Below are 16,117 nucleotides of genomic sequence, written 5' to 3'. Positions count from 1 at the left end.
GTCGATGAATTGCGCGACACCCGATTGAAATCAAGCTCAGCTTTATAATCGTATAAAAACGAATCTTTATTGCACAGTCAAAACAGAGTTAATATACTCTCACGGATAAAAAAAAGTATCAAAAATACGCAGTATCAAAAATATACGCTCTACGCGTAGGCACTCGATAATTTGAGATAGAGCTCGGTCAAGTGTCATCCGAACCAGGACTTGATGCGCTCGAAGACTCCTTTCTTCTTGTTGATCGGGCAGGGCTCGACGTCCTCCACGGAGTCGCGATAGCTCTTCCAAACCTCGGGCGAGCTGAGGCAAACCGTGCCACCGCCTCGAAGAAATTGAGTGTTCTGGAGAAAAAACATTATTTTATGCACCAATGATCCTAAAGTTTTTAACGCGAGTTTCATTTTTTTTTTGACTTACAGCGCGATTGATATCGCCGATGCAGACCAATGAATATTTATCGTTGGCAGAGATGGCCCATTTCGAATGGTCGTGGGTACTGTTGAAGCTGATTTGAGCTTTCGATAGCGATATCGATTTAATATTCATGACCCTGTGAATTAGATATTTTATTTATTATAATCACTTTGTATATTATGATCCAACAATAAGACTTCAATTTTTTACTTACTTTGTACTGTTACAATCTGTGGGCAATTTTCCACGTCCATTCATCCAGGTTTCGGTGTAGAGATCGGTATTGAATTGCGGCGCAACGAAGTCGTCGTACAAGTCTGTCACAATTAAATTCGATATCGATTTTCAAGTGAATTTTCATAGCTTCAAATTACTCGTTTATGTTTTACCTTTGTCCCATTTGCTGCTTTTGGCGAACGACGTGAATTTCATTCCGCTTTTGGAATAAAAGTTGACCATGTGGTAGTACGGCGGACTGTTTACGCGGACTTGTTTGGCCGCCTCGACGAGCGTAGTGAATTTGCTCGTCAATCGATTCGGCACGTTTCTTCGATAGACTATGATTTGATTGTAAATCAGCTGCTTGCCGATCGAGTTGAAGCTGTCCTCGTTCGTGGACACGCACAAAAAACTCTGGCCGTTGGCTCGTCCCGACGACGGATACGAGTATCCGCCGGTTGGGTAATCCTTATTGGCTCCAGCTTGTGCACCGATCGATTCGACCTTGTCGGTTTTCGATCTCAACACGTCCTCACCCGTGTTCGGTTGCGGTGGAAAATTCGGCACGCTGTGTATCAGCCAGAAGCCCTCCTTGCCGTTGGTGATTATCGCGCCCTTGGCGTGGCCGTTTATCAGTCTGGCGGGCTGATTGGGCGGCTGGTCGTTGTACAAAATCCAGAGCGAGTCTATCGCAGTTTTCTATGGAAATATTTGAAATTAAAAACAAAAAATTCAATGATTGGGAACCTTCATTTTTGGGATAACTCACGTCGTCGTAGAACGGCGATAGAGTGTACGCTGGTATCGAGTCATTTTTACTAATATCTTTTTCAGATAGTGTCCAGCCCGATTTGTAATTACTGCTGTCCATGTACAAATAGGCTACCCCCTCCTTTATCAAAACATTGTCACTTTTCGGGAGCTTAGGTATCTTGTAAATAACAAACCTGTAAAAGTAAGTGCGTTAGAAAAAAAATTAATCATAGATATTCAATAATTTCATTGCGTCATGCCATACCAGTCAACATCTTGGTTGTTCTCTCCCTTGCACTGTAGTGCTAGAATCGTCGTAAAATTATGGACAATCAACGAGATAACTAAAACTACGTTGAAACAATCTCGAATCATGCTTGCTGCTTCTTGTTTTACGTATAGAATCACCGACATAGACGACTCATCGAAGGACCAGCTCGAGAATAATTAAAAGGCGATTAAGATAATTTCGTTTCTACATCGCACTGCAGTAGCACATGTCCCGCAATATATATACAACTAAAGATTCTACAACTAGCATTTTTTCGTTATCGCGTCTGTCTGCGACTGCTTATCATCGAGCACCGAGCAGCACGCTATCCTCGGCTCTCTCGTGCATCTCTGCGTGCACTGCGGGCACGGGAGAGGGTGACGAGCAACGCCACCTCTGTTACGCGAACCGAGTCGTGCACGAAGAACTGCATTCTTGGCGGACAGTGAACGGCTGGCATTGAGTACAGACGGTTGATACGGTAGGAATTTCTATGCTCGGACGAAGTCAATGGTCACCGAACTAAAGTTGCCGCCGTTAGTTCACGACAGCGAACGCAACAGCCTCATTGATTTTTGTAATACTTAACTTTTTCGTATAATCAATCTCTCAATCAACAAATGCGTCCTGAATTCATTTCGAATGAGCAAATAAAACAACGCTTTAGTGCTGCACTAAAAAGAGCAGTGAAACATCCACGAAAAAACTATGTTTCGTGCGCAATGAATGCCTATAAAATCGCATTCGATATGTTGCACGCGAAAAAGGAAATATTAATACGCGATAAATGACTTGTAACAATGATGAATCGGTTCTACTTTCATCAAAGGAAAAAGGATGCCGAAAATATATTTCAAAATTCTTATATCAAAAGAAAAATCGATTAAAAATCATTTGCATTGGTGCCATCGTGTGTAAACAAATAAACAATGAGCCTCCATAATGCTAGTGTTTCAAGTTAGTTTTATCGCTATCGATTGATATCAAACAATCAATAAACTTTATTACCGCGAAAACGAGGCACTGAGTGCGGTTCGTTTACTTTTCGACTCTCTTCAGAAAATATGATGCCGTGACATTCATACGACTATTCTTTACAAGTTTAAGCAAGGATAAAACTCAGAACATAGCTGGTGATAATTTTGCACTGTAGGTAGAGACGGTGACGTAACTAATAATAGGACTGTTCCGAATGAATGACGTTTCTACTATATGACAGATTCCTAGTGAAGATTGGAACATATATTTGGTACCGTTTGATTTCGTCAACTAATAGTCAAGATAATGATAAGACAAGTGCACGTTCGATTATAATAAATAACCATGTAATCTAATGGGATTGATCATCAATGCCATCATACTGCCCGTTTTGTTTAACAAATCCGTGACGACACCGCGCCCAAGAATAAAACCGTATAAAAAACATTCAAATTTTAGAAACGGCTTATGATATCGAAGACACATGTTCATTAATAATGAGATGGCCCGGCTCGTTGTGTATGTTGGAATGGAAGGTCTAATGTCCGCGAGAGCAACGTAGATGGAGAAAGTGACAGGACATTGGGTTAGAGTTTCGTATGTATCTCCAACTCGGCGCTCTCGCTGCTCGAGTTGCAATGGCTAAACACGCCAATCTGCGCCGCCGTTTGCGCATCAAAGTCGGGCACATCCCCACCCGTGTAACAAATTGCGCAGCTGTCGTACACTCAAGTATTCCACCAGGAATCTATAAAATCGAAGAAAGTATTCAAATTGAAACGGCTTATGATAGAGAAAAGATACATGTACATTAATAAAGAGATGGCCCGGTTCGTTGTGTATGTTTGTATCGTAGGTCGAATGTCCTCAAGAACAAGGTGAATCAAGAAAGTAACGCGAAATTAGGTTAGAGTTTCGGTTGCAATGACTAAACATGACAATCTGCGCCGCTGGTTGCGCATCGGGGTGGGGTACATCCCCACACGCGTAACAAATTCCGCAGCTGTCGTACACTCAAGTATTCCACCAAGAATCTATAAAATCGAAGACAGTATTCAAATTTTTGAAACGGCTTATGTTAGAGAAAAGACCCATAAGCAATAGTGAGCACGCACGGCCTATCCGTGCAACAAATTTCGCGTGCGTCGTACACTCAAGTATTTCACCAGGGATCTATAAAATCGCAGAAAGTATTCAAATTTTCGAAACGGCTTATGTTAGAGAAAAGACCCATAAGCAATAGTGAGCACGCAGGGCCTATCCGTGCAACAAATTTCGCGTGCGTCGTACACTCAAGTATTTCACCAGGGATCTATAAAATCGCAGAAAGTATTTAAATTTTCGAAACGGCTTATGTTAGAGAAAAGACCCATAAGCGATAGTGAGCACGCACGGTCTGTCCGTGCAACAAATTTCGCGTGCGTCGTACACTCAAGTATTTCACCAGGGATCTATGAAATCGCAGAGAGTATTCAAATTTTTGAAACGGCTTATGTTAGAGAAAAGACCCATAAGCGATAGTGAGCACGCACGGTCTGTCCGTGCAACAAATTTCGCGTGCGTCGTACACTCAAGTATTTCACCAGGGATCTATAAAATCGCAGAAAGTATTCAAATTTTTGAAACGGCTTATGTAAGAGAAAAGACCCATAAGCAATAGTGAGCACGCACGGTCTGTCCGTGCAACAAATTTCGCGTGCGTCGTACACTCAAGTATTTCACCAGGGATCTATAAAATCGCAGAAAGTATTCAAATTTTTGAAATGGCTAATGATATCGAAAAGACCCATAAGCAATAGTGAGCACGCAGGGCCTATCCGTGCAACAAATTTCGCGTGCGTCGTACACTCAAGTATTTCACCAGGGATCTATAAAATCGCAGAAAGTATTCAAATTTTCGAAACGGCTTATATTAGAGAAAAGACCCATAAGCAATAGTGAGCACGCACGGCCTATCCGTGCAACAAATTTCGCGTGCGTCGTACACTCAAGTATTTCACCAGGGATCTATAAAATCGCAGAAAGTATTCAAATTTTCGAAACGGCTTATGTTAGAGATAAGTCACATAAGCAATAGTGAGCACGCACGGCCTGTATGTGCAACAAATTTCGCGTGCGTCGTACACTCAAGTATTTCACTAGGGATCTATAAAATCGCAGAAAGTATTCAAATTTTCGACACGGCTTATGTTAGAGAAAAGACCCATAAGCAATAGTGAGCACGCACGGCCTGTCCGTGCAACAAATTTCGCGTGCGTCGTACACTCAAGTATTTCACCAGGGATCTATAAAACCGTAGAAAGTATTCAAATTTTTGAAATGGCTAATGATATCGAAAAGACACATGTACATTAATAATGAGATGGCGCGGCTCGTTGTGTATGTTGGAATGGAAGGTCTAATTCCGCGAGAGCAACGTAGATGGAAAAAGTGACAGGACATTGGGTTAAAGTTTCGTATGTTTCTGCAACTCGTTGCTCTCGCTGCTCGAGTTGCAATGACTAAACACGCCACTCTGCGCCGCCGTTTGCGCATCAAAGTCGGGCACATCCCCACCCGTGTAACAAATTGCGCAGGCGTCGTACACTCAAGTATTCCACCAGGGATATATAAAACCGTAGAAAGTATTCAAATTTTTGAAATGGCTAATGATATCGAAAAGACACATGTACATTAATAATGAGATGGCCCGGCTCGTTGTGTATGTTGGAATGGCAGGTCGAATGTCCTCGAGAACAAGGTAAATCGAGAAAGTAACGCGAAATTAGGTTAGAGTTTCGGTTGCAATGACTAAACATGCCAATCTGCGCCGCTGGTTGCGCATCGGGGTGGGGTACATTCCCACACGTGTAACAAATTCCGCAGCTGTCGTACACTCAAGTATTTCACCAGGAATCTATAAAATCGCAGAAAGTATTCAAATTTTTGAAACGGCTTATGTTAGAGAAAAGACCCATAAGCAATAGTGAGCACGCACGGCCTGTCCGTGCAACAAATTTCGCGTGCGTCGTACACTCAAGTATTTCACCAGGGATCTATAAAACCATAGAAAGTATTCAAATTTTTGAAATGGCTAATGATATCGAAAAGACCCAGGTACATTAATAATGAGATGGCCCGGCTCGTTGTGTATGTTGGAATGGAAGGTCTTATGTCCGCGAGAGCAACGTAGAATGAGAAAGTGACAGGACATTGGGTTGTAGTTTAGTATGTTTCTGCAACTCGTCGCTCTCGCTGCTCGAGTTGCAATGACTAAACACGCCACTATGCTCCGCTGGTCGCGCATTGAAGTGGGGTAATACCCACACGTATAACAAATTCTGCGCAGCACGACCGTTCTTGGATTTCACTAGGAACCTATAATACCGTAGAAAGTATTCAAGTTTTTGAAACGGCTTATGATAGCGAAAAGACACATGTACACTAATGAGAAGGCGCGGCCTGTTGCGTGTAACAAATTCTGCGTAGGATGACCTGTCAAGTATTTTACCAGGAGTTTATAAAACCGTAGAAAGCTTTCAAATTTGGGAATCGGCTTATGATATTGAAGAGACATACGTGCATCAATGACATTATGATGCCCGTTGTTTTGAACAAATTGTTAAACGCCTACAATTTGAAGGGGCATTGTATGCATCTGAAGTTATCTAGTGAATGTATAGCGTATTCAAACTAATGATTGATACCTGACGTGATTTTTATTTTTGTGACCATCGTTATACGTTCATCATTTTTTTCGAAATTAATACTTACAATATCCAAAGTGTCCCGAGTAGAGTTGTAGAATGACCGGACATTTTGAAATTAAGCATATGTCTTCAAACGTGACGGAAATATGTCGGACATGTGACGAACGAGAAATATTCGTAGTCTAAATGTCAAGCATATTAATTTTCGTCACAGAATAAAAGTTCAAGACCCGCGAAACACTATATAGTGGAAAAATGTCGGACAAAATTTTTTTGGACATATTTTTGGTCATAAAATCGAATGTACGCGTATGAGTTAAGAAATGTGTTGAATATTTAATTTTCTTTATCCCATGCTCGAAAGTACGTACTTTCATCTTCGAATTCGGGGACGAAAGTAATATTTTTGCTCCCCGTCAATATCGCGCGAAAGTTATTATCTCCATGACTACGGCAACCTACATTTCAATTATCGTTTGGTTTCGACTATGCAATAGATGAATTATATTCACTTTGTTTATGACGTACATATGCCAAATTGAATAAATATTAAAAGACTAACAATTCTATGAAGTATCAAAATTGAATAGCCATAATTTGACGTGCACATTTCATTACATTCAATTCCAATCCGAAATTTAAATCGTTAAAGATGGTAGTTGCAATAAAAAATGAGATCTAAGAGAACAAAGACAGTCAAAATATGTTAATTTTTATAATATATTTTGAAAAATTCTTTCAACTTTAAACGTTATTCTAGGTCTCTCAAGTTTCTACTTGTCTACCTCAGATTGAGTGAATTACTTAATTGATATGGTACTAATTCATGCTTATACTTTACGGGATCGTTTGTATTTTATTAACGCCATAGTTATCTATGATTTACAATTGTTTATTAATAATATTAGTTATGTACTAATAAACATTATTATTGATGATATTTGTTGCAAAGCCCGCCGTCGACCAGCAGCCCTCGCTGCGCTCGGGCCGCAAATGTCGGCGGGCTTTGCCATGTAAGCGTACATTCATGGATACAATTTTTTTTAATAAAATATTTCTTAACTATGTTAAGCAAACGTACTTTCGAGCGGGGATAAAGAAAAATCGTATACGCGACTCGGGACAAAAGTCAAACGCCTGTCTCTGCGAACTTGCACCCTCGGCTTCGCCTCGGGTGCATAACCTCGCAGGGACGGAAGTTCGACTTTCGTCCTTTGTCACGTAATATACTATTTATTATTCATTTATAATATTAAACTGAACATTTGAATATTTTATATAAACTTACATATAGACTTATATCAACCTATATATAAACTTATATATAGACTAGACATAAACTATTAAAAAAATTTAAATAAAAAGTTTAAAAATTAGTTTTTTTTTGTACAAGAGATCAATCTTCTTCAATAATGTATTCTCCTTCTTGCACATAATCTTCATTTTGCCGTACCGACGATAAATGTCTAACCGATTGGTCATTTTCGTCCATCACATAATCGTCGATTTCACATTCTTCGTCGTCTTCTTCTTCAGACTCCAAATCGCATATATCTTTTTTCTTTTTTGGATTCAATAATTTCAAGTTGTGAGCGATGTATGTCACTTTGCTCGCTTGAGCAGCTGTAAAACGATTTCTCTTAGCGTTGTGGATCCAGCCATAAGCGCTAAAAGTGCGCTCAGTTGCAGCTGACGAACATGGCAAATTTAAAATTGCAACAGCCACTCTTCTCACTACTGTGCAAGAACAAGGCCCTTTCCACCAGTCAACTGCTGAAACTTGCAGACGATAACAAAACTCTAGTTCGAATCGAGATTGACGGAACGGAACTATACATCGTCACAAATTTGGACATATTTAGTAGCAACGTTTAACGGACATATGACGGACATTTTACCGACATTTTTTTCATGTCTGGTCATGCTACAACTCTTCCGATTAGAAAACGATTGCGTAGGCTGTAGTGCTACATTTGTATCCTTATTGTATGTTTTCTACTTGTAGGTGCGTCATATTGCCATCTTGCGGTGAATATGTAATTTCTATGGTTATGATGAAATAAAATTCAATCAATGTTATGTTTTGAATGTAAATGTAAATGTTTCGTGGCTCACTATTAGTCAAATCGAAAGAGTCTAAAACATTTGGTTTCAGCACGAAAAGTAATACTTCTTGTTCAACACATAGGGATTTAATTCACGAGCAAATTTTTTAAACATATGTTCATATTCAATTAAACGTCTTCTACTCTTCTTCATTACTACCAATGTCAAATACACTGAAAATTAATTTAAAACAATTGTTTTGTTTCGAATAATTTCTCCAAAAATTTGGAAATTCGATATATTATTTTTACATATGAACAATTCATAACTTGATATTTTCTGTTATTTTTGATCTTCAAAAGGTCTTGCTTCGAACATCATTTGCACAGAGTCGCGTTGATCCTCGTCGCGTCAATGCCTCACCCTATACGTTAACACGCGCTCATCGACTCGATTATCAATCATATTCAGTTTTGAAAACAATCGATCGTCGTCGCTTCATACATTTTTTTTTTCGTTCCACGTGACTCGCCCAACACACGCACACTTACACACTCACACGTATATAATACCACCACTCAATAACGCACGGGTGCAGATAAAGCCGTTTCGAGAAAAGAATCTACGCTATTACAATATATATAAAGACACACAGAACGCGAGAGACGGACCTCCCGTGAGTATCGAGTATCGTTTGCGGCCACTGCTACTTACTACAAGTACGCCGGCACTTTTTTGCTCGCTCGCTCTCTCTCGACGATCTTACTCTACTCGTGTGCGTATATTATACAGGATACGTGTGTGTGTGTAGGTATTACCCTTTGGATGCGTGATGATGATGACGACGATGGCGATGACGTGCCGCGCTTCGAACACGCGAGAGCATTCGCATGGATCATCGGTCGAGAGTCACGTAATGAGCGACGCTTTTTTTTTCATTCTACCCCTTTTTTCTTTCGAGTTAGAATGCTTATATGAACGTTTGTGTATGCGTGTTGATCGCCGAGAACTTCTTTCTTTCGAATATTATTGATTTACGGCCGATTTTCGGTTTCTAGGAACGAGCATATTTTACGAACTATAGAATAGAACAGAGTCGTGGCAAAAAAGAGTCTTTTGTCGCGAGAAACGTTTTGAATGTATAGAAGCGAAACTTATGCTGCGCATCGATGACGATCGATACATAATACATATCGATACTACACACATCGATGAGATTCAAAGCCAACATTCCCCACCGGCGAATCGAAGGTATGCGCGTTGAGCCGCGAGCGGCCCGATCTAATGCGCGCTGCATTCGTGATTATAATCCGCATATCTACTACAACTACGATTAGTATAGTGGTCGTCGTTGTCTACGGGAACAACGACCAAAAAAAAAAAAAATCGCTCGCAATGCCGTTGCATATGAGTAATTTAGTAATTACGCCGCGTGCGTACATCCATACGTACGTATGCGCGCGCGTGTGTAATAACGCGTGTACTACCATTACCTACCGCGCGTTGTTGCGCGATGTCGTCGTGCCGCTGCCGCGGCTCACGTGACTTTTACTCCAACAAGTTCCCGAAGAGATTCCGCGGATCGGCTAAACGTCGTTTCTTTTCGTTTTTTTTTTTTTTTTTGTTATAAACAAGACGTTATGTACCGGCTGTTACGTTGCGACGGCGAAGAAAATTGCGTATCTCTCGTATCGGCTGTCGAGCGCATAAACGTCGTCGCATTAATAAAAAGCTCGCTCGTTTAGCACGAAACAAAAAGAAGCAGCGAAGGTAGGAGAATATTGCGAAAAACATTGAAAAATAAAATCCGAAGGGATTAGCGCGTAATTTTTCCATTTTGTTGCTTGTATAAAGCCCCCCGCGTGTTTTACAAAGTTTAATTAACTCGTTCCGAAACTTACTTAATCATTGTGGCGAGCGAGAAAGAAAAAGAAAATTCGCGCTCGTCATCGGCTATATATATGCGTTATACTTTTCTTGATTCAACTCTTTTTACGCTACTGCTGTACGCGTGTGCATAACGATCGCAAAAGTAAAAGAGAGAGAGAGAGAAGGAAAAAGTTACGAATAATTATGTTCGAAGACATAAATTCTCCTAAAGCAGTTGAAATGGAATTGGACCGTGGTCTTACCTCGGTACATAGTATATAAAAAAAAAAACACGCCCTCGAAGTTGAATAAGAAAGTAAGGAAAAGGAGAGAGAAGAAGGAGGACGAAAGATTTTCCAGGCGAGTTTGTCATCCAGCAAGACAGATAGACTCGTTCGAATGTCGTAAGCTTCTCTCTCTCTCTCTCTCTTTTTCTCGTCGCCTGCGCCGTGCAGCTGTGCCGCCGCCGCTGCAGCAGGACTTGGGTATACAGTACATACACTGCTCAGTACGCTATTATATATATATGCACACAGGCACACACATCGTCGGTGAAATAGTAGTGTCTTTCGTCGCGCTCCTTTATGTATATTTCACGCAAAGCGATTAAGAAGTCCTTTGAGAGAGAGAGAGAGCTCGCGGGGAATTTTCTTCGCTTCTTCGTCGCGGACGCGCGAGAGAAAAAGACGTATAAAGTTCTCGTAATGTACTTGTATATAATTTTTTTAGCGAAATTTTGTTGTTGTCGTCGTTGCTTTTTGTATTTCTCGACTTTTATGATTTTGAAAGATATTTTATTTATGTATTACGACAAACTCGAGCGCACTTAGCGCATTAGGTCTAAACGGCGAGAACTGTTATCAATCGAGTCGAAGCTTATATTTTTTCCTTAATATTTTTTCACATCCGAACCACGAAATCGAATGGAAAATTATCATATGCCATATAACTGAAAAATCAGCCATCGAAAATGAAAACATAATAATAACCATCGTAGCTCGCGCACCATATAGGCGCGGACAAAAATCGGCTCATTACGAATCACGGGTCATCAACGGACGCTCTGATGTATTGTATTTTCCATTCGATTATAAATGCCCCTTACCGAGCTCACTGTGCCGTACGATACGTACGCGCCTCTTTGACACGTTTATTAAAAATAAAAAAAATCACGAAACGAAAGGAAAATCCAATATAGCAGCGTCCCAATATAGCCTCTATGTATTTTATATTATTATCACTGTGCGCGCGCGTGAAAACGCGAAACGCCGATGATCAAAGATCCGTTTCACGCACCGGCGCGCAGCCCGAGTATATAGATGCGTTATAAGTTATGTATATGTACAAAACCGCGCGACTCGAGGTGTATATCGTATATTATATATTATACGTAAGGTTCGATGAGTCTCTCGCGAGGAGCAAAGAATTTTACGCTATTCACCGCTTATATATTATGCGTGATTCTCTCTCTCTCTTTGACTCTCTTTGCGGTGGGGGCGAGTGCGAGTCTATAAAGTAGTCACACACACTCACACATATTATACACAGAGGATATGTAAGGTACTTGAATACTCGAACGCACGTATGCGCTTTGCTCTTTTCTTCTCTTACTTATAGGCGAGTAGGATACGCGTATGTCTGCACGGGTGTGTGTAAGTCTCGGTACAGTATGGTTACTCGTTCACACGCGGTCCGCTCGTCTCTCTCTCTCTTTCTCTCTCTATATACGAGCGCGCGCGCGTGTATACGATACTCATCGTAAGCGCGACGGCGACGAACGAGCGAGGTAAAAGAAATACGAAAAAAAAAAAGGAAAAAGACGAGAAATAAACGACCACGACGACGAACAAGTCAAGAAAGAAGAAGAAGAAGAAGAGGAAGAAGTAGAAGAGCCGAGGAAGGGATATGCACATAGGCAGGGCCCCGCTGCCGATATAGTACTGTATATACCGATCAGCACGCACTGCACGGCGATCTTTCGCGTATGTACGGGCACGCAGGTCGTCGGCGCGAGCCCCGATCGTCATCCTGCGGTGTGTGCAGTGCAGCACACCTCGACCGGCAGCGCAGCTCGTGCTGTGATCGGCCAAGCTCTCCATTCACGCCTGCCTCGCGCGTGTCATCGATTCGCAGCTTGTATAGCTAGCTAGCTATAGCTAGAGCTGCCTTTTGTTGCTTCTTCCCTTCTTTTCTCTCTCTGTCCTTTATCTCCCTCTCTCTTTTGCTCTCTTTCCCTTTCCATCCCTCTCTCTTCCTCTCTCTCTTCCTCTTTCTCTCGCTCTCTTTACACTTCATTTTCTATAAATTGAAAATCAGTCGCTGAAGCGAGCGGTGCGCGCCGCGTGATATAATCAGTGAATCCCGCGCGTGTGTGTTGTGTGTATGTGTTCGTGTTTGTCATCATCGACGTGTATGTACGACAACAAACCGGTGTCTCGTGTACTTGGGTGTCGATCGCGTCTATGAAGTGAAGCAGCAAAAAAAATAGAATAAAATAAAATAAAAGGGAAAAACGTGTCGTGTCCGTTACGGATGTGCCGTGCTCGGTGGCAGTGTTCAAACGACAATCGGCGTCGGATCGTCAACTTCAGTCATCGTCGTTGTCATCAACTATGCCCGGCTCGCTGGCGGAACAGCGACGTCGTCCGGCACAACTGGTTGCCAGCGCGATCCTGGTGTCGCTGATCGCCTCGTCGTTGGTCGCCGAGGTACGAGCCAAGCCGCAAGAGATCAAACCAGGCAAGTGTCAGTGTATATTGTAGCACCTGTGCGTCATCATAAGTAGCCTAGGAAAAAAAGTACGTGAAATAATCGAGTTTATATCACCGATCCGACTGATGAAAACTATCTGTTTCTTTGTATAAGGGCAGGGACGATCCTGTAGCAAAGAAATTCTCTTTTTTTTAGACACTCTTTTAATTCGTAACTCAAATTTGTCAAAAAATGTATATAATTAATAGATCTAAAAAAATAGGAATAATTCTTACTATAATAAAATTATTATACTACAGATTTAAGTAAGAGATTATCTTCCCAAACACCGGATCGATCGCTCGTACACGATTGTCGATTGCCGCACTGTCGAACAAGGCGACCGATCCATACATCTCACTATAACGCCAACTCTGCAATTATATAATAACGATAAGCAAATATCTGGATGCACTCGAGAGCACAAAAATACACCGTATACACGCATCTCTCAGCGCTTAAAATTATCAATTATTATCGTCTGTGTGCGCGGAGCGAGTGCTCACAACTGTGCAGTACGAAATCAATGCGTACATATATCGGCGGCGTATAGGCACCGCGCTAATTAATTTATCTCGATGCTCGCGTATGTACACACACACACACACGTATACCTGTAGTTTTGCCGCGTGCATTAATATAATTGTAGGGCGTATACACACGCGTTTGTTATATATAGTGCATATACAAACACACACGAGCGATCATTGTCGAGACGGGAGTTTGAAGTTTTGATTGCCTCGCCCGGATCGCAGCATGCGTGTATTATACATCTATCTCTATATACGCGTATAAATACGCCTTCGTGTACGATGCACACACAAAGCGATGCGGATAATTCGCCCGGCATGTTATAAGCGATAAATATATTTCAGCCTTTTCTCTCTCTTTCTTTTTTGCGCTATCGTCTTTGCTGCTGCTGCTGCTACTCATCCGGGTTTTCCATAACTGTATTATTATCATTTCAACGCCCGGACCCAGCATGTATAAATAAAATATCGCGATCGGGTGTAATTGTAAGCGATCCGCGCACACACACGACCACGTTTATACATCAACCGGTTGATCGGCAACGATGAAAAAAAAAAAAAAATAAATAAAAATACATCGCGGCGCGACAAATTAAAAAATCGTGCCAGCCGCACTGAACTACTACTACTACTACAGACGGGCAGGTCCCCTCGGGGGGCTCGTGCAGCAGCAGCAGAAGCAACAGCACGAGGTCCGAAGGTCGCGCGCGCGCGAAGGCAAACGATCCATCCGCATGTCCGGCAGCTCGTCAATTAACAACTCCAGAGCGAGAGAGAGAGAAGCTGCGAGAGTCTCTTCACTTTGTACTCGTCTCGCTCGCTCGACGGCCATCCATCAATTGCTCCTTTTTTTTTTTACCTTTTTTTTACTTTTTTTCCAGACCGTGGCAATTCCCTTTTCCTCGGGCTTTTTGTCGTAGTAGTAGTAGTAGTCGCGGAAAAACACCGTGTACGGAATTTCGAGCTGTCACGGTTGCCCAGAGCGTGTGGCATTGGTATATATAAAAAGAGAGAGGGGGTAGGGGGGCTCGTGATTTATACATCTCGAGTACACTTTATTCGCCCGTGAAAAGGCGCAACCGTGCACCGCTGTATATATATCCGCGCAGAAACATCGCGCGCAGGCTGCGTGCCGCGATTAGCTATATAGCGTCGTCTCGATTAGACTCGCACACGGACCCGCACAAGTTTTTACTATAATAATATATCCTATACCTCGACTATATACGTACAAGAGAATCCTTCGCTAATAAAGATCTCTTTATACGGCGAGGATATCTAGATGGATTACGATATCTCGTATACGTTATGGCGTAACGTCTCAATGCAACGTTTTATATGTAGTATGTGTGCGGTAGTGGTGTAGGTATCAAGTTGCGCGAATTATATTATCGATACGTGTGTTTATGTAAAGCCACGGACTCGCTCGCGATCTATAAATATATACATCATCGCGCGTCGCTTCGAGAGAGAGAGAGAAAAATGGGAATCGAGTACGCCTGCGGCTTCGGCGAGCACAGCACGTGCAGGAGGAGTACCGGAGTAAAATATATCGCGGATATCGCGTCCAGTACTGACGGATTTTATATCGATCCTCTCTCTCTCTCTCTCTCTCTCTCTCTCTCTCTCTCTCTCTCAACCAGTAGCTAAATATGTATGCTCTCGTTTCGACGCGTCCGCGCACCGCTACTATCGATTCGTAAATCGTGCGCGCCGCAGGAGCCACCCCGGAGACGCGCGCGTATACATCATACATCTCGCAATATTACTCGTGCGCAGTATAATACACCGCGACGATGCGTGTCTGTATGCATTTTTCCCACGAGTAATTTGTCTCAGTCATTGCAGCAGCAGCAGTCGACGAGCCATACAGTGCCAAATATTTCTTTCCTCGCGCGGCTCCTCTATTCTTTTTTTTTTCTTTCCTCGTGTGCGATATACGGCGAACAATTTCTGCATTTTCATGTCTGCAGTTATATGCGCGTATGTGACGCGCGCGCGCATATACACGCACTCGCATACATGTATGTTTGCGGAATTGTACTCGCCATGCAGCAGCAGCAGCAGTAGCTACTACATAACCCGCGGTACTTTCTTGAATTTCCTTCTTCTTCTTCTTCCTCTACTTTTTTTTTGCTCTCTTTCCTTCATCGCCGACTTCCTACGTGCGTCGTGGCTATATGTACGTATATGCAACCCCTTTCACTAGCACAGGCAACGTATAAGAGATGAGAAATATCTACGGACATATTTTCGAGCACGCGAAACGTTGAGCTGCAGCGGCAATAAAAGTGGCTAAAAGCAGAACGACTCTCGCGAGGGTTGTATATAAATGCGCGCGGGGGAGGGTGGGAGGTGTACGCGATACATATCGAAGCCAGAGTCTCGGCGCCTCGCCCCCGCATTCGTGTGTACACATACAGGGTAGAGATTGATAGCGCATGATATAATACGTCCGCGGCGGCCCCGTTTCAATTTTAAGAAGCTATCTGAATTTTCGACGTATGTTTATGAAAATATTTGGGGTTTTATACACGAAAATTTGTATATTTTCAAATGTACTAAATTTTCAGTAATTTCAGTCGATAATTATA

General features: G+C 42.1%; 1 protein-coding gene across 1 annotated transcript; it reads right to left on the bottom strand.

The window, feature by feature from the left end:
• Positions 1–1,949, bottom strand: LOC106659215 (plancitoxin-1-like). Its single transcript, XM_014381635.2, has 6 exons — positions 1,655–1,949; positions 1,406–1,583; positions 807–1,335; positions 632–734; positions 421–553; positions 1–344 (listed from the first exon to the last, which is right to left on the bottom strand). The coding sequence occupies exons 1-6, from the start codon at positions 1,801–1,803 to the stop codon at positions 195–197; spliced, it is 1,242 nt and encodes a 413-aa protein (XP_014237121.1). The 5' UTR covers positions 1,804–1,949; the 3' UTR covers positions 1–194.
• Between the last annotated feature and the right edge of the window lie 14,168 nt (positions 1,950–16,117).

Source organism: Trichogramma pretiosum, unplaced genomic scaffold (genome assembly GCF_000599845.2).
Source record: "Trichogramma pretiosum strain Unisexual culture from Peru unplaced genomic scaffold, Tpre_2.0 scaffold38, whole genome shotgun sequence".
Taxonomy (NCBI): Eukaryota; Metazoa; Arthropoda; class Insecta; order Hymenoptera; family Trichogrammatidae; genus Trichogramma; species Trichogramma pretiosum.
Note: the sequence above shows the minus strand (reverse complement) of the source record. Positions and strands in the feature narration are given on the sequence as shown.